Raw genomic sequence first — 20,146 nt, 5'->3', positions numbered from 1 at the left:
TACATCCCTGCTTTTATATTCAATAGCTCATCCAATAAAGGAAAGCATTCCATATGCTTTTATTACCACCTTATCCATCTGTCCTGCCACATTCAGGGACCTGTGGACATCTACTCCAAGGTCTCTCACTTCCTCAACTCCTCTCAATAACTTCCCATTTATTGAGTATTCTCTTGCTTTGTTTTCCCTCCCTAAATGCATTACCTCACACTTTTCCAGATTGAATTCATTTGCTACTTCTTCGCCCACTCAACCAAACCATTGATATCTTTCTGGAGTTGACAGCTGTCCTCTTCTCCATAAACTACACAACCAATTTTTGCGTCATCTGCAAATTTCCCAAACATGCCTCCCACATTTAAGTCTAAATCATTAAAATATTCAACAAACAGCAAGGGCCCCAACACTGAGCCCTGTGGAACACCACTGGAAATCATTTTCAATTCGCAAAAACATCCATCGAACATAACCCTTTGTTTCCTGTCACTGAGCCAATTTTGGATCCAACCTGCCACCTTCCCCTGTATCCCATGAGATCTCACTTTCCTGACCAGTCTGCCATGTGGGACCTTGTCAAATGCCTTACTAAAATCCATGTAGATAACATCCACTGCACTACCATCGTCAATCCTACCTTGTTACCTCCTCAAAAAATTCTATTAGTTAATGTAAAATACAATCTTCCCCAAACAAAACCATGCTGACTATCCCTGACTAATCTGTGCCCTTCTAAGTGACAGTTTATCCTGTGTCTCAGAATTGTTTCCAATAATTTGCCCATCACCAAAGTCAGACTGACCGGCCTATAATTTTCTGGCCTATTCCTTGCACCCTTTTTAAACTCCCTCAATCCTGGAGAATGAAACTCGCTCAATCCCAGAGATTAAACTCCCTCAATCCCAGAGGATAAACTCCCTTAATCCCAGAGAATAAACTCGCTCACTCCCAGAGAATAAACTCCCAATCCTGGAGAATGAACTTGCTCAACCCCTGAGAGGAAACTCCCTCAATCCCAGGAAATAAACTCAATTAATCCCAGAGGCCGGGATTTTCCATGCCTGGTGGCGTCGGGCATGTTCGGTGGCGTGATTGAACAATAAGGCACGATCGGTTTCACGACGGTGTGAAGCCAGTTTGCAATCGTCCGCTCAGCCCGCTGCCATCGGATGTCAGGAAACTCGTAATCATATTCTGATGTATTACAATAAGGCCAGCCTGCCGGACTCATCCCTCCCGCTGCATCGTCCACCCACAGCAGCTCATAAGCAATGTGCACCGCCTCGCTCGGGACTTCCTTTCTACGGCCAGTCTCTACCTACCAGATCGACCATGGGTGGAATCGTCCCAGATTTGCACTAAGTGCAGTAGCGGGCACAAAAAAACGCACCAGCCACACTGGCGGGTTTTCATGCTGTACCATCTCCCAAACCCAACACGTTATTTATGCATTCCCGGGAAATACGCCGTTTCCATGGCAGGCAGGCTCTGATTCACCTGCCCGCCATCACCTTGCTGCTTCATCACGCTGGGCGCCATATTTAAAGTCCAGCTGCATGCACACATCTCAGTGTTTCAAGGCCATGACTACTGCAGGAAAGATGTCTACCAAAGGCAAGAAGACTGCTGCCCGCAGGTTTAGCGACGCATCCCTTGAGCGCCTTTTGAATGCCATGGAGCCCGCCGCAATGTCCTCTACCCCAATTCTGGCCACAGGATTGGCAGCGGTGGTCAGCACCAACACCCTTCGAAAGCCACCCAGTGCTACAAAAGGATGAATGATCTCTGTTCAGCCAGGGTACATCACTCTCAACCCACACACTCACAAACCCATTGCACACCCACGGGTAAAATCAAAATACTGCGGATGCTGGAAATCTGAAACAAAAACAGAAAATGCTGGAAAAGCTCAGCAGGTCTGACAGCTTCTGTGAAGAGAGAAACAGAGTTAACATTTTGAGTCCATTGTCAACTCTTTCTCTCTCCACAGGTGCTTCAGACCTGCTGAATTTTTCCAGTATTTTCTGTTTTGGTACAGACCCACAGGGTCCTCACTCACTGTCAGTTCAAGGGACATCACCATTCACTCTCCCACACTCTCCGTCAGTGTCCTCATCCTGTCCATGGCACCACTCATCATCCATACATGTCAGGCATACTTATCACCTGGCCTGGCAGGTGAGTGCATTCACTCTCCATCTTTATTTATGCAGGACAAACTGGCACAGAACAAGATAGAGAGGTCGCAGACTGGTGGAAGAATGCCTGACATCAAGGTCCTCATGGACTTTGAAAACAGAGCCATACAGCTGGCTGGTGATAATCTGGATCAATCATGTGCTGACAGTGAGGTCGGCAGTGCTCTATTAAGTGAGGGTCCAGCAGCGCAACATCCATCAACCATGCTGTGAATGATGTGTCCTGTTTCACAGGCCACTGCCATGCACTAATTATCTCTCCTTGCTTTCACAGGCACATCTGGGAAGCAGCCATTGGAGTCCACGACCCGGGGCTCCAATCAAGCCCCGAAGAAACCTCTGGAGAGGAATCTGAAGGCACCCTCCTTGAAGTCCCATCACAGCATTTACCCACACCCTCCGCTAGCACAGAAACACACATCTCAGTGGGTCCTGGCTTTAGTGTAGCCTCGGGATTAAGACCTGGTGAGCACTTTGCACTTTCTGACTCACAGCAGGTGGTTCATCCCAGGTCCCCAGCACTCAGGGGATTGCTGGAGGCCAGAAATTTGCTGAGTCAGAGTCAGATGAAGAGCCTCTAGACTCGGTCATGTCACAGATGCTGGAGCTGCAAAGGCAAGCTCGGGAACATCAGGAAGGGATGCCTGCTGCGCTCCTCAGATTGCAAGGCACGATGGAGGAATCAATCCATCTTCAGGCTGAGGTGATAGCGCCGGCATTGCAATGCACCAAGGTCAACGCTGGAAAACTGGTGACCGCCATGGAGACCTTGGTCCAGGACGTCTCCTGCACTGCTGTGTGGGCCCAACTCCATCGCTAATGCCATAGTTGGCCTCCAAAAGTGTGTATGAAAGAGGGGTGCAGGGTAGCTCGATCTCACTTCAGCTACCCCTTCTGCTCACAGAGTCAGCCAGGAGCCCTTGGGCACCCATAGGGAAGAGGATCAGCAGGTGCATACTCTGGGCCCATCCATCCAGGTGACTCCAAGAGTGTCCAGCCCATTCTACAGTAGCTGGCAGATGTGAGCGACCAGTTCCCTAGACATGAGCAATCTTCGCTCTCTCTAAGCCATCAGGCATGTAGCTAGGTCACCAGGCTTCATGCTCCTGATGTACTCCCCCTTCAGGATGAAAGAGAGAGACATGTGGTTAGCATGGGTGTATTAAGAACCTGTCCTGGTTAAGTGTGAAGGCCCTTAACGCTTCCCAGAGAGTGCGAGCCACCACTTGGATGGCCAGAGTTTAGTGCGCTGCATGGCTGCCCGAAACCCCACCCACCTCTGCTTCACTTCACCTGACCGATTGGCAGCAGCTTTGCCCCACGGGTCTGCATGCTGTGCCCTCAGCTCAGGTGCAGGCATTCTCCTAACTTGCACTGCAAGGCTGCATTGTTAGCTTGAACCATGGGGGAGACTGGTCCAAACCAGGATGATGACATTGCAAGGGGCTGTGAGCGCCTCCACCAGTGACTGCTCCACGGCCAGCTTTAGCAAGGAGATTGTACAATGTACTCGGTCGTCCAAATGTTCTGCAGTCCGCTGAAATGCTCATTAGTCGAGGGGTGAAAAGCTCTGGAGCATTTGGAGCTACATTGACGCCTCTGCGTTGCTCGAGTGGGCAGATAAGCTGGAAGTCCAGCTCAAATCATATCAATGGCTGCGCCTGAACTGTCTCAGTTGCAGAGGAATGGTCACTTTATATAAGGTGCCCCTAATGCGTGGCCACTTCCCTTGCCCACCTTACCCTCCACCCCGAATTCTTGTGTGCCATATTCAACCACAAGGCAGCCCATGCGCCTCCCCCTCCGCCCCCACAAGTCGCCTCAATGGCAGGACTGCCCATGGTCCCCTCCCCTCATAAGTCACCTCAACCGCAAGGCTGCCCTTGCGCCCCCCCCAACAAGCCTCCAGTTTGAAGTCCAACAGGCGACCCTGTTGAGTGCTGCACATCGTTGCTGTGTACTACCCACCAAGTGCACGTATTATATATACTGTTGTGAAACATGTCCGTGTGGACAGACGATCCAACGGGGCAGCAGGGGGAATGATTCTGGTGGGCTGGCCTAATAATGATACGTTGATGTATTACACTGAGGTTCCCGATGTCCAATGATGGGAAACAAGGCCCACCGTTGGCAGGCTGAGCAGACGCCGTTGTGAAACCGATCGCGCATATTGTCCGCTCACTCCACCGAACATGCCTGACGCCAGTGGACGTGGAAAATCCCGGCCTATTTGTGGGTGGCTTTTCAATGGCTGCAGGGCAAGGTCTTGCTTGGGGAAGGGGGAGAAGTGACCTCAGGCAAAGGAAGAGTCTGTAGGGCGAGGGCTGTAGTGGGGAAGGGGGCTATCCCAGGGTGTGTGTGGGGGCACATGTTGATCTGTAGAAGCGGCCTCAAGATGGTGAGGGCTGAGGAGGCAGTCTCCAGAGGAGATGAGGCCAGATGGAGATGTGAGTGTGTGAGAGAGTGTGTGGTGATGTCCCTTGATCTGGCAGTGAGTGAGATACCAGTGAATGTGTGATGGACCTGAGTGTGTGAGTTTAGAGTGATGAGATGGATGCCTACCCTGGTGGCAGGGATGAGATCATTCATCCTCTACTTGCATTGGATGGCCAACCTCTTCTATGCAGCATTGGCACTGACCACTGCTGCCACTGCCTGCCATGCTGGATTGGTAATGCCACTGCCTGTCCTGTGGCCAGAGCGGAGGTAGTGGACATCACAGCGGGCCTCCACAGCATCCAAATGGCATTCCAGTGACACATCATTAACCCTGGGGGCTGCAGTCTTTTTGCATTTCATGGTCCCCTTACATACGAACATACAAACAAGGAGCAGGGGTAGGCCACTCAGCCCCTCGAGCCTGCCCAGCCATTCAATAAGATCATGACAGATCTGATAGTAATCTGAAATCTGCATCCCACGTATCACCGATAACCTATCACCCCCTTGCTTACCAAGAATCTATCCACCTCTGCCTTAAAAATATTCAAAGACTCTGCTTCCACCACCTTTTCAGGAAGAGAGTTCCAAAGACTCACAACCCTCTGAGCCAATAAATTTCACCTCATCTCTTTTTTAAATGGGCGACCCCTTATTTTTAAACAGTGACCCCTAGTTCTAGATTTTCTCACAAGAGGAAGCACCCTCTCCACATCCACCCTGTCAAGACCCCTCAAGATCTTATATGTTTCAATCAAGTTGCTTCTTACTCTTCTACACACCAGCGGCTACAAGGCTAGTCTGTCCAGCCTTTCCTCATAAGACAACCAGCCCATTCCAGATGTTAGTCTGGTAAACCTACTCGAACTGCTTCCAGTGTATTTACATCCTTCCTTAAATAAGGAGACCAATACTGTACACAGTATCCAAATGTGGTCTCACTAATGAACTGTACAACTGAAATATTAGCTCCCTATTTTTGTATTCAATTCCCCTCGCAATGAATGATAACACTCTATTTGCTTTCCTAATTACTTGCTGTACCTGCATACTAGCCCTTTGTGATTCATGCACTAGGACACCCAGATCCCTCTGCATCTCAGAGTTCTGCAATCTCTCACCATTTAGCTAATACGCTTCTCTATTGTTCTTCCTGCCAAAATGGACAATTTCACATTTTCTCACATTATACTCCATTTGCCAGATCTTTATCTTTGCACTTAACCTGTCTTTATCTTTTTGTAGCCTCCTTATGTCCTCTTCACAAGTTACTTTACTACGTATCTTTGTGACGTCAGCAAATTTGGCAACCATCCCTTCAATCCCTTCAAACCAAGTCATTTGTTTAAATTATAAACTGTTGAGGTCCCAGCATTGATCCCTGTGGCATACCACTTGTTATATCTTGCCAACCTGAAAAAGACCCATTTGTGCCTACTCTCTGTTTCCTGTTGACTAGCCAATCCTCTATCCATGCCAATATGTTACCCCCAACACCATGAGCTTTTATTTTCCGCAATAACCTTTGATGTGGCACTTTATCAAATGCCTTCTGGAAATCTAAGTAAAGTACATCCACTGGTTCCCCTTTATCCACAGCACGTTACTTCCTCAAAGAACTCCAATAAGTTGGTTAAACACGATTTCCCTGGAATAGTCCTGGGCTGGAAGCACTGAGGTGTGTGCACATGGCTGGGCTTTAAATATGGCGCCCGGCGCGATGAAGCGCCATGGAAACGGCATAATTCCCTGGAATGAATAAATAATGTGGCGGGTTAGGGATGAAATGGCGTGTAAACCCGCCATCGTGGCTGGCTGGCAAAGCATAGTTTTACCTGCCCGTTACTGCACTTAGTGCAAACCTGGGATGTTCTGCTCCAAGTATAAACTCCCTCAATCCGGTAGAATAAACTCCCTCAGTCCCGGAGAATAAACTCTCTCAATCCCAGAGAATAAACTCCCTCAGTCCTGGTGAATAAACTCGCTCATTCCCAAAGGAGAAGGATGTATGACTAGGGACTGCTGGGAATGTGCACGGTGATCTTGAAACCAGTAGAGAAACATTGATGAGAGTGAAGTTGATTCTGGAGCGGGGGGGGGCTGTCACTGTATTGCCCAAGTGGCCTGTTCTGTCCCATTTCCAATGACAAAGTTTGCTTCCTTTCCCTGACTGCATCTGGATCTCCTGGTTCCATCAGTCAATAGACTTATCACTTTACTGATCTCTCTTTTTGAGAGGAAGTAAGAAAATATATTTTGGAGGCAGCAAAGGGATCCATACACTCAATCAGTTGCAGGTAATTAGACCTGTAATGGTCTATTGACCAACTAAACTTCCCATCTCACACCAGTCTGTCACGATCAGTTCTCTGTACATTCTTTGTTGAGTGATTAACATTACAGGTCTCTCAGCTGCTCTGTTCCTGCTTTGTATCAGTAACTTCAGCTCACTTATCATCCAACACAACAGCAGCAACAACTTACATTTATATTTTCGTTACCTTTAAGGTAATGAAACATCTCAAGGCGTTTCATCGGAGCATCATAAAATAAAGTATGACACCGAGCCATGTAAGGAAATATTATGTCAGATGACCAAAAGCTTGGAGCTTTAAGAAGCATCTTAAAGGAGGAAAGTGAAGTAGAGAGGTGGAGACGTTAGAGAGGGAATTCCAGAGCTTGAGGCCAAGGCAACTGAAGGCACAGCCGCCAATGGTAGAGCAATTAAAAATAGGGATGCGCAAGAGGCCAGAATTCGAGGAGCACAGAGATCTCAGAGGGTTGTGGTGCTTGAGGAGATTACAGAGATAGGGAGGGGGCAAGGCCATGGAGAGATTTGAAAACAAGGATGATAATTGAAAAATCAAGTCGTTGCTTGTCTGGGAGCCAATGTAGGTCAGTGAGCATAGGTGTAATGAGGCAATGGGACTTGCTGTGAGTTCAGACACAGGCAGCAGATTTTGGCTGACCTCAAGGTTACAGAGCACAGAATGTGGGAGACAGGAGTGTGCTGGGATAGTTGAGTCTACAGTTAATGAAGGCAGGGATGAGGGTTTCAGCAGCCGATGAGCTGAGATAAGTCAGGTGATGTTACCGAGGAGGAAATTGGCAGTCTCAGTAATGTGTAAAAAAGAAGTTGGAAGTTCATCTCAGGATCAAATGTGACAGCAAGGTTGTGAACAGACTGGCTTAATCTCAGGCAGTTGACAAGGAGAGGAATGGAGACAGGATCTAGGGAACAGATTATGAAGCATGGATTGAAAACAATGGTTTCAGTCTTCCCAGCATTTAATTGGAAGAAAACACTCTTGATGATGATTTGATTCATGTTTATCACCTTCTTTCAGATCCCACACCCACAATGTTCCCATCCTCCCCACTGTCCCAGATCCCAAACCCTCAGTGTTCGCATCCTCCCGACTGTCCCGGATCCCAAACCCTCAGTGTTCCCATCCTCCAGGCTCTCCCAGATCCCAAACCCTCAGTGTTCCCAACCACCAGGCTCTCCCGGATCCCAAACCCATTGTCTTCCCATCCTCCAGACTCTCCCAGATCACACAGCCATAGTGTTCCCATCCACCAAGCTCTCCCGGATCCCAAACCCATAGTCTTCCCATTCTCCAGACTCTCCCGGATCACACACCCATAGTGCTGCCCACCATGCAAGGTGAGCAGGTCACTCCAGTGAGGGGGATTTTCAGTTCTTATTTCATTTGTCTGGTAGGTTATGAGAAGTTTGCACTGCAGCAACAAGGTACAAGGCATGTTTTTGGGCAGACTTTGATCTCCAGACCAACAGCAGGCTGGCAGTACAACACCTGCTGCCTGTGGACAAGACAGGGGCCCAAAGTTGGTGAAAGCCGTGGATGCGACATCCTGGGCAAACAGCTGCAGTGATGCAGTTTTGTGTTTGTGCTGTGGACTATCTGGGTGTTGGGAATGATGTGTGGAAGGGAACCTTTCCCTGTTAGTGTTATAATGCAGTACAATCTAACATGCATCATTGAGCAATAATGCCATGTTCCATGCCTTTCCAACAGTATGGAATAGTGATAGATGCTGGCTCCTCTCACACAGCGTTGTACATCTACCAGTGGCCGGCTGAGAAGATGAATGATACTGGCCTAGTCAAGCAGTTGAGTTCCTGCAAAGTGAAAGGTACGAGATTCTCTTCTTAAAGTTTCTAAATGAGTTACTCAGCCCTTAAAGTAAAAGAAGCCACAATACTAAGCCACCCATCAGGTGGGAGAGTTGGGGCAGTGGCTGGGCTGTTCCTAAAGAGTTTAATACAAAGAACGGAAAGGGGCACAAATCATGGTGTCTAAATATCTGCATTTATATCAGGGCTCCAACAGTGCAGTTTGGAGCCGTATTTAAAGTTGACTGTTGTTGCATAGGATTCCCAGGGAGGAAAGGGAGGCAAGCATCTCTCAGCATTCCTTGTAAACTAGGAAGGACAGGACTGCTCCTTCCAGATTCTCAAGGAACCTTTGGTATTTCTCCAACTCCTATCATCAGCTTCCCCTCCCCTTCTCATTGCCCATCTAACCACCACCACACCAATCGCAAACTCTCTTTCCTACCACTCTCGCCACTGGCTGCACACTCCTCCCGCTGCTATTCCCCCTGCCTACCAGTTGGCCTGTCTAAAAATAGGAACTAAAGACCGTTGTTAAGGCCTTGCCATCAGGATCAGCCTTGCTGCATTCTTCAGCTGATTCCAATCTCACCCTCCCTGTAAATATCAGGACCTGATATAACCTGAAAGTCTCACTCTCAGCAGTTACCTTTGAAAGGTATAGCGCAGTGATCATATTACTGAACGAGTAATCTAGAGCTATGGACTAATGCTGGGGGAGTTTGTATTCTGAAATTAGATCATGAAACTACTAAATTGTCTTTAAAACCTACCTGGTTCACTAATGTCCTTTAAGGAAGGAAATCTGCTGTCCTTACCATCTGACCTACATGTAACTTCAGACCCACAGCAATGTGGTTGACTCTCAAAATGGCCCAGCAAGAAACCCAGTTGTGTCAAACCATGACAGAAAATTTGCAGTTCATTAACACCTTCTCAAGGGTAATTAGGGATGGGCAATAAATGCTGCCCTTGACACCAATACTCACACCCCAAAAACAAATATCAAAAGCATATTGTTGTAAGGGTGATTGAGTCTGTACTCTTAGTAATAGAGTTGAGCTGTGGTTACTTCTAGGCTGGAAACATTAAGATAGGCCAGCATTTATTATTACACTTTAGGTTTTTACAACAATCATTTTGTAGTCATTATTGGACTTTAAATTCCAGATTTTTATTGGATTCAATTGCTGCCATCTGCTGTAATGGTATTTGAAGCTGGGTCCCCAGAGGATTACTCCAGATTGTTAATCCAGCAGCAATACCACAACACCATCACCTCCCCTTTTCTAAAGAGCATTATTCTTAAAGATGGTAGAGGTAGCTGCATTCATCCAGGCAAATAAAGAGTATTCCATCACAATCCTGATTTGTGCCTTGTAGATGGTGGACAGGCTTTGGGGAGTCAGGAGGTGAGTTACTCGCCACAGGATTCCTAGCCTCTGACCTGCTCTTGTAGCAACAGTATTGATATGGCACACTAAATAAAACCCTAATTACTACCCATAATGTTTCCCAGGGTAGAAATGCCTGATCAATTCAGAGTGCAATTGGTTTTGCTGCCATAATGTTATTGTCATTGGGTGATTCTGGTTCGTCTACGCCAACAGAATAGTGATGGTGTTTGAGACCCACCCAGTCTAAAAAGAAGAAATGGTTAGCTGAACAAACTCAGATCATTGGAGAGAGAGATCACTATAGAATTTGGCCCAACAGGTTTAAGCTCCACATAAGCCTCCTGCCACCTAAATGTATTTAAACCAACAACATACCCTTCAGTTCTGGTCTTTCTTGTGTTTAGCTTCCCATTAATCTATCTCTGCTTATCACCTCAACCACTCCCTTTGGGAGTGAGCTCCACATTCACGCCACTCTCTGGGTAGCAATCTTACCCCTGGGGCAGAATTTTCAGGTTGGCGGGCGGTCGGGGATTGGTGGGTCCGGGAGGGGCCAGGGAACGGACCGCTGACTGTGATCGACCCCTGACCGCAATTCCACGGTGGCTGTCCAATTGACGGCCAGCTAGCGTGAAGTGTGCGCTGAAATGCTAAGCGCTGCCGGGGTGGGAGTGGGAGGATGGTGGGCCCTGACGTAAGCACGGGCACGGGGCGAGCGCTGAATGAAAGCCCCCTGAAGGCAGAAAGTTGCCTCGGGGAACTGAAGACTTTGAAAGTATTAAATAAAGAATTTAAAATCAGAACAAAAATGTCCAAGCCTCACAGTCACCCTGAACATAAACATTATAAAAATGCTGTCCATAGATTTTTTTTTAAAATTTAACAACGGAAACCTCATCCCGCCCTTGGGTGAGGTTTCCTGAAAAATGCAAAGGCCGCCTGGCCGATTCACCCATCCACCAACCGTGAGGTTGGACAAACCACGAAAGATCGGGGCCAATTACAACTTTAATGGGCTTAATTGACCTCTTAATTGTCAGCGGGCACACTTCCAACTTTTGCGTGCAAAACTCTCACTGAACAATTTCTCCTTAAACTCCTCTCACTTCCTTCAAATAAAAGGTGCGGCTATGGGCCCCAGTTATGCCTGTCTCTTTATGGGGTATGTGGAACATTCCTTGTTCCAGTCCTACTCCGGCATTTCAAAACCCACAAGTTATTAACAGAATCATAGGAATATTGGGCAGGATTTTCCAGTCGGCGGGCAGGCGCGGTGGGCGGGCCCAGGAGCGGCCACGAAACGGCCCACCGCCCACGATCGAGGCCCCCCCCACCGGGATTTCACGCTGGCTGACCAACTAACGACCAGACAACGTCAAACGTGCGCTGAGAACCTCAGCGCTGCTGGGGTGGGGGAGGGAGGAGTGCGAGCGCTAAACTCTGCACATGCGCAGGGGGAGCGCACACGGAAAGCTCCCTGAAGGTAGGGAGCTCCCTCGGGGAACTGAAGAATTGTGCAATCAAAAAGAAAGATTTTAAAAACCTTAGGAACATGTCCCGACACAGAACTCAGAAACAATAGCAGAAACGTAATAAAAGTTAGGTCTAAATTTTTTTATTTTTAAAATTACTGTTGGAAACCTCATCCCGCCCGTGGATGAGGTTTCATAAAAAATCCAAAGGCCGCCTGGTCGATTTGTCCGCCCGCCAGCCATAACGTTGGACAGGCAGCGAAGAATTGCTTTCAATTATTTGATTAATTGCCTTAATAGGCCTCTTAATTGACGGCAGGCGCGCTGCCGACTCTCGCGCACACCCACGGTCTGAAACAATACGCGAGTGCACGATGACGTCGGGACACTCGCCCGATCTCATCGCGCACTATTTTACACCCGATCAAGTCGGGCACGTGCCCGCCTGTGGGACATAAAATCCTGCCCATTATTTGGTTGAATGTAACTATTCTGCCCCCTATAGGAAGGTTGTATCCTTACGGGACTTACCTTTTCCCTCCCTTACAGGTCCAGGTATTTCCAGTTACTGGATGGATGTTCAAAAGGCTGGCCTCTCTCTGAAAGATTGTCTCGATGATGCAAAAGGGAAACTTCCAGAGAAGCAGCACTATGAGACCCCCTTGTACCTGGGAGCTACAGCCGGCATGCGGTTACTGAGGTTAGCGCCCATATCCTGCTCCTAATTCCTGTATTCCTATATGATTAGTCCTTCACACTCTCCCATTTCAGCGCCCCTGTCTCCTATTCCAACCCTTCCCACACTGGTATTTTTTATACTTATTAAATTCATGGATTGACCAACTTTAAATAAAAATGAGATCATGAACTCTGTAATGAAGACACCCACAGGGAATGCAGACACTTCCTCATCAGCCTTTCTGTCAGGCAACACCTTGTGACCTGTGGAGCAGCCGATTAGAGATAGTGTCAGGCAGCCCATCAGCTGGCAGCTTGGCTGGAGAATGAGAGTGGGGAGAATGCTTCCCCTCATGACAGTGGCAAATGGCACAAGAAAGGGGATGGCCATTTGGAACTGAAACATTCCTTCACTCAAAGGGTTGTGAATCTTTGGACAGAGATGAGGAGAAATTGCTTCACTCAAAGGGTTGTGAATGTTTAGAATTCTCTACCCCAGAAGGCTGTGGACACTCCTAGGCCCCCATGTTTAGATTCAATGACCAATGGAAACAATCTCTCAACTTCCACCCTATCAAGTCCCTTCAGAATTTTGTAGGTTTCATTGAGATCACTTCTCATTCTTATAAACTCCAGAGAATATAAACCCAATTTACTCAGCCTCTCATCATAGAACTACCCCCTCATCCCAGGGACCAATCCGGTGAACCTTCGCTGTACCACCGCCAATGCAAATATATGCTTCCTTAAATGTGGAGATCAAAACTGCACACAGTATTCCACATGTGGGCTTACCAAAACCCTGTACAATTGTAGCAAGTTGTCTTTATTCTTGTTCTCCAATCCCATTGCAAAAAAAGTCAACATTCCATTTGCCCTCTGTGATGATCACATTAAAGGCATTGCCACAAAGTGGTCCATGAGCTAAGAATTTGTGTGTGCGTGTGCACGTGTGTGTGTGCGCACATGCACGTGTGCATGCGCATGCATGTGTGTGCGTGTATGTGCATACACGTGTGTGTTTGCGTGTGCGTGTGTGTGTTTGTGCACACATCTGTTACGAACTGAATACGTAAAAAGATTAAATGCAGATAAGGATAAAAGATACTAATAAAGATGAAATTCCTTTAAGATATAGTTGCAGGCCCGTAGCTTGCAGTTGAAGTGTTGGTTGTCTGGGATGGAGGATTGAAGTGTTCAGTATCTGTGATGGCTTCTATAGTCGATTAATCAGTGTTTGCTTATCAGGTGGACTCAGCATGTCAACAGGTTTTGGAAGAGAAAGTTTCTTGTTCCTCACTTGTTCTGTGGTTATGACACATGAAGATTACTTAGATTTTTTTTCAGCAACACAACAGTTGATTCCTCTTTGCCATCCCTTGGCTGAGAACCTTCTCTCATTATATCTCTTGAGTTCTTCTTGAGGGTTCTGCACACATGGCTTTCACAGCCTGTCTTTATCACAACCAAAGCAAAATGGCTGCTATGTTAATTTCAAATGAGCCATTGTTCCACTAGGCAAAGAAATTAATAATGTTTGAAGTCCTTTGAAGTTGCCTCCATTTCTCTCAGAATCTAAGGAGTCTTCACACCTTTAGAAGATTCAGTGATTAATAGGTTGTGACACTACCTAATTGCTTGCCTCACTGAGGCCTCACTACTACAAAATGAACTAGCTACCCGAACTTTACAGGATATTCATTAGGTTGAACACATGAACATACGAACATATGAATTAGTATTAGGAGTAGGCCACTCGGCCCATCCATGCTGCTCCACCATTCAATAAGATCATGGCTGATCTGATTGTAACCTCAACTCCACATTCCTGCCTACCCCAATAACCTTTCACCCCCTTGCTTATCAATAATCTTTTTAGCTCTGCCTTAAAAATATCTCAAAGACTCTGCTTCCACTGTCTTTTTAGGAAAAAAGTTCCAAAGACTCACGACCGTCAGAGAAAAAAATTCTCCTCATCTCTGTCTTAAATGGCTGACCCCTTATTTTTAAACAGTGACCCCCTAGTTCTAGATTCTCCCACAAGAGGAAACATTCTCTCTACATCCACCCTGTCAAGGTCCCTCAGGATCTTATGGCCAGGATTTTCCAGTCGTTGGGTGGGCTCGGCAGGGGCTAGCGGGAGCAGCTGCGAATCAGACCACTGCCCGCAACCAGGCCGTGACCTCCATTTCATGCTGGCTGGCCAGTTAACGGCCAGCCAGTGTGAATCACGTGCTGCAGGGCTCAGCGCTCAGCGCTGCCTGTGTGGGGGGTGGGGGGGGGGAGGAGGGCGAGCGCGGAAGTTCGCTCCTGCGTGCAAGTGCACGCAGTAAAAGCTTCCCGACACACAGAGCTGCCTCAGAGAGCTGAAGTTTTTTGAACACAAGAAATAAAGAATTTAAAAATATTAGTAACAAGTCCCCTCATGTGACTGTCAAAAAATTAGTTGAAAATTCTAATTTTTTTAAATCACTAATCGAATCCTCATCCCGCCCATCGATGAGGTTTCGCAAAAAATCCAAAGGCTGCTTGGCTTTTTCGCCTGCCCGCCAACCATAAGGTTGGACAGGCAGCAAAAAATTTCATTTAATTAGAACTACCCATCTTTGTGTCAACAGCAAAGTTAGCAACCGTACCTTCGGGCCAATCAACCAAGTCATTTATATGAATTGTAAAAGTTGAGGCCCCAGCACTGATCCCTGTGGCACACCAATTGTTACACCTTTCCAATCAGAAAATGACTCATTTTTCCCAACCTCTGTTTCTTGGTAGCTAATCAATCTTCTATCGATTCCAATATGTTAACCCCTACACCATGAGCTTTTAAATTCCACAATAAACTTTGATGTGGCACCTTATCAAATGCCTTCTGGAAATCTAAGTACAGTACATCCACCAATTTCCCTTTATCCATAGCACATGTGACTCCTTCAAAGAAGTCCAATAATTGGTTAAACATGATTTCCCTTTCACAAAGCTATGTTGACTCTGCCTGATTACCCTGAATTTTTCCAAGTGCCCAGTTATAATGTCTTTAATAATAACTTCTAACATTTTCACTCTGACAGATGTTAAGCTAACTGGCCTGTAATTTCCTGCTTCTGTCTCCATCCCTTTTTGAATAAAGAAGTTACATTTGCTATTTTCCAATCTAATGGAACCTTCCCCGAATCTGGAAAATTAAAACCAACCATCAACTATCTCACTAGTCACTTTTTTTCAGAACCTAGGATGAAGTCCATCCAGACCTGGGGATTTGTCAGCCCGCAGCCCCAACAACTTGCTCAATACTACTTCCCTGGTGACTCTAATTTTCCCAAGTTCCTCCCTCTCTTCCATTTCCTGATTGATAGCTATCTCGGGTGTTACTTATATTCTCTATAGTGAAGACCGATGCAAAATACCTGTTCAATTCATCTGCCATCTGCTTATTTTCTATTATTAATTCCCCAGACTCTCTCTTTATAGGACCAACGCTCACTTTGTTAACTGGTTTCTTATTTAAATGCCTATAGGAACTTTTACTATCTGTCTTTTTGTTACTAGCTAGCTTCCTTGCATACTCTTTTTCTTTAAGTTTGATGCTATCTTTAATTTTTTTAATTAACCAAGATGGTGAGTCCTCCCCTTGTAATTTTTCCTTTCTCATTGGAGTGTATTTATTCTGTGTATTCTGAAATATCCCCTTAAATGTCCTCCACTGCATTTCTATTGACCTATCCTTTAACCTCATTTGCCAGTCCACTTTAGCAAGCTCTGCTTTCATGCCCTCATAATTGCTCTTACCTAAGTTTAAAATACTAGTCTTGGACCCACTCTTCTCTGCCGCGAACTGATTTATAAAATTCAATCATATTATGATTGCTGCTATCTAAGGGTGCCTTCACTTTGAGGTCATTAATTAATCCTATCTCATTGCACAAAACCTAGTTTAGTATAGCCTGCTCTCTGGTTGGTGCCAGAACATGCTGTTCTAAGAAACTATCCCCAAAACATTATATGAATTCCTCATCTAGGCTACCTTCGCCCATTTGATTTTCCCAGTCTCTATGTAGATTAAACCCCACTCCCCCTGCCCCATGATTATCGCCATACCTTTCTGACAAGCTCCCATTACCTCTTCCTTTATACCCCATCCTACTGTGAGGTTACTGTTAGGGGGCCTGTACACCACTCCCACAAGTAACTTCTTGCCTTTATCATTTCTCATACCCAACTGCTGCTTTTCTCCATGAACCAATTTACAGGGACAAAAATCTAGGGAAATTCAGGGCCCAGCTCACTGAAGTAACTCATCTACACCATAGTTCACACACTGGCTCTTTCCAGCAAACTGTTTCCTGACAAGGATAGTCACTGGATCCTGTCCCGACTGACCAAGAATCAGAGAATCTTACAGCACACAGGGAGGTCATTCACCATGTTGTACCTGGGCTCTGATTGCTCTTCCTTCAGATATCTCTTCACTTTTATTTCACTAATAGTATCGCAATTCTGGGCACCACATATTAGAAAGGACATATTGACCTTGGAGGGAATGCAATGTAGATTTACCAGAATGATACCTGAACTTCATGGTTTAAGCTACAAGAAAAGAATACATAAACAAGGGTTGTATTCACTAACACCTTGGGACTTGTGACAAAATTGGGAGAGCTGTTCCGCAGACTAGTGAAAAATCAGGCTGACATAATCATACTCACCGCATCATACTTTACAGATAATGTCCCAGACGCCACCAACACCATCCCTGGGTATGCCCTGTCCCACCAGCAGGACAGAGCCAGCAGAGGTGGTGGCACAATGGGATACAGTCAGGAGTTCCCCCAGATTCCTCCATTTGACTCCAGACCCCATGAAGCCTCATGGCATCAGGTCAAAGATGGACAAAGAAATGTCTTGCTGATTACCAGCTACCACCCCCCCTACCACACTCTGACCCCCTCCACCCTGCGCCCCCCCACCCCACCCCACCCCACCACCACCCCCACTTAGCTGATGAATTGGTACTTCTCTTGGAAGAAGCGCTAAGGGTAGCATTGACATCCTTAGACATAGACAGAATGTACTCTGGGTGAGGGACTTCAATGCTTATCACCAAGAGTGGCTCGGTAGCACCACATCTGACCAAGCTGGCCAAGTCCTAGAGGTCAGATCTGCCAGACTGGGCCTGTGGCAGGTGGTGAGACCCCAGCCCTACCTCACCATCACCTCTCTCATTCCTCCACTGTTGCTAAATTATCAGACCATTTATCCAAAATCTAGCGCAGGATGAGCAGACATTTCCTCCAATTATATATTCGGAAAGACTGAAGTTATTGTTTTTGGTCCCCGCTCCAAACTTCAAACTTAGCTACCAACTCCTTCCCTCTCCCTGGCAGCAGTCTGCGATTAATCCAGTCTGTTCCCAACCTTGAGATGAGTCTCCGACTCCATGTTCATGCCATCACTATGATCATCTATTTCCACCTCTGTAACATCGCTAGCCTTCTCCTCTGTCTCAGCTCATCTACTTCTGACGCCTTTATCTATGCCTTTGTTACCTTTTTTCCAACACACTCTTAGCTGGTCTCCCATATTCTACCCTCTATAAACTTGAGGTCATCCAAAGCTCTGCTGCCCATATGTTGACTCGGAACAACTTCCTTTCCCTATCACCCCTGTGCTCTCTGACCTACATTGGCTTCTAGTCAAGTGACATCTTGGCCAGGGTTTTACAGCCCTTCCCTCCCAATAGGATTTTACGATCCCGCTGAACTGAATGGAGATTTAAATGGTTCGCCGCTTCTGCTTGGGGGGAGAAACGCTGCGGTGGGGCTGTAAAATCCTGGCCCTTGATTTTAAAATTTTCATCCTTGTTTCCAAATCCCTCTATGGTCTTGCCCCTCCCTATCTCTGTAATCTCCTCCAGCCCCGAGATGTCTGTGCTCCTCTCATTCTGGCCTCTTGTGCATCCCCAATTATAATTGCTTCGCTATTCATGGCTGCGCCCTTAGTTACCTCGGCCTCAAGCTCTGGAATTCCCTTCCTACACCTCTCTGCATCTCTGCTTCACTTCATTCCTTTGAGACTCTCCTTAAAAGTTGCCTTTTTGACCAAATTTTTTGTCATCTGACTTCATATCTCCTTATGTGGCTAGGTGTCAAAAACTTTGTTTTATAATGTTCCTGTGAAGTGTCTTGGGACGTTTCATTACATCAAAGGCCGTATATAAGTATAAATTGTTGTTGTTGTGAGGGAATCAACATTAAGGAAGAACCAGCTTTTTAAAAATTCATTCACAGGATGTGGGTTTCGCTGGCTGGGTCAGCATTTATTGCCCATCCCTAGTTGCCCTTGAGCCGCCTTCTTGAACCACTGCAGCCCTGTGGTGTAGGTACACCCACAGTGCTGTTAGGGAGGGAGTTCCAGGAATTTGACCCAGCGACAGTGAAGGAACGGCAATATATTTCCAAGTCAGGATGGTGAGTGACTTGAAGGGGAGCTTCCAGGTGATGGTGTTTCCATTTATCTGCTGCCCTTGTCCTTCTAGATGGTAGTGGTCGTGGGTTTGGAAGATACTGTTAAGGAGACTTGGTGAATTCCTGCAGCGCATCTTGTAGATGGCACACACTGCTGCCACTGTGCGTCGGTGATGGAGGGAGTGAATGTTTGTAGATGTGGTGCCAATGAAGCGGGCTGCTTTGTCCTGGATGGTGTTGAGCTTCTTCAGTGTTGTGGGAGCTGCACTCATCCAGGCAAGTGGGAAGTACTCCATCAGAGTCCTTACTTGTGCCTTGTAGATGGTGGACAAGCTTTGGGGAGTCAGGAGGTTGGTTACTCATCGCATGATTCCTAGCCTCAGACCTGCTCTTGTTGCCACAGTATTTATGTGGCAAGTCCAGTTCAGTTTCTGGTCAATAATAACCCCCAGGATGTTGAAAGTGGGGGATTCAGCGATGGTAATGCCATTGAACATCAAGGGGATTGGTTAGATTCTCTCTTGTTGGAGATGGTCATTGCCTGGCACTTGTGTGGCGCTAATGTTACTTGCCATTTGTCAGCCCAGGCCTGGAGATTGTCCACGTCTTGCTGCATTTGGACATGGACTGCTTCAGTATCTGAGGAGTCGGGAATAGTGCTGAACATTGTGTGAGCATCAGCAAGCATCCCCATTTCTGACCTTATGATGGAAGGAAGGTCATTGATGAAGCAGCTGAAGTTGGTTGGGCTGAGGACACTACCCTGAGGAACATCTGCAGTGATGTCCTGGAGCTGAGATGACTGTGACCTCCAACAACTACAACCATCTTCCTTTGTGCTAGGTATGACTCCAACCAGTGGAGAGTTTTCCCCCGATTCCCATTGACTCCAGTTTTGCTAGAGCTCCTTGATGCTACACTCAGTCAAATGTGGCCTTGATGTCAAGGGCAGTCACTCTCACCTCACTTCAGGAGTTCAGCTCTTTTGTCCATGTTTGAACCAAGGCTCTAATGAGGTCAGGAGCTGAGTGGCCCTGGCAGAATCCAAACTGGGCACCAGTGAGCAGGTTATTGCTAAGCAAGTGCCACTTGATAGCACTGTTGATCACCCCTTCCATTACTTTACTGATGATGGAGAGTAGGCTGATGGGGCAGTAATTGGCCAGGTTGGATTTGTCGTGCTTTTTGTGTACAGGACATACCTGGGAAATTTTCCACATAGCTGGGTAGATGCCAGTGTTGTAGCTGTACTGGAACAGTTTGGCTAGGGGCGCAGCAAGTTCTGGAGCACAAGTCTTCAGTACTATTGCTGGAATATAGTCAGGGCCCATAGCCTTTGCACTTTCCAGTGCCTTAAGCCATT

At 46.8% G+C, this 20,146-nt stretch overlaps 1 protein-coding gene across 3 annotated transcripts in view; it reads left to right on the top strand.

Annotated features, from left to right (window-relative positions):
- Window positions 1-20,146, top strand: part of entpd1 (ectonucleoside triphosphate diphosphohydrolase 1) — a 141,947-nt gene that overhangs the window by 102,028 nt on the left and 19,773 nt on the right. For all 3 annotated transcript variants that reach the window (XM_041209791.1, XM_041209793.1, XM_041209792.1), the window contains exons 3-4: window positions 8,678-8,795; window positions 12,194-12,344. In XM_041209791.1, the coding sequence (XP_041065725.1) occupies window positions 8,678-8,795; window positions 12,194-12,344 (269 nt within the window). The remainder of the gene's footprint in view (window positions 1-8,677; window positions 8,796-12,193; window positions 12,345-20,146) is intronic.

The sequence above is a fragment of the Carcharodon carcharias genome, chromosome 17 (assembly GCF_017639515.1).
Source record: "Carcharodon carcharias isolate sCarCar2 chromosome 17, sCarCar2.pri, whole genome shotgun sequence".
NCBI lineage: Eukaryota > Metazoa > Chordata > Chondrichthyes > Lamniformes > Lamnidae > Carcharodon > Carcharodon carcharias.
The sequence above is the reverse complement of the archived record's forward strand: the minus strand, read 5'-3'. Positions and strand labels throughout refer to the sequence as shown.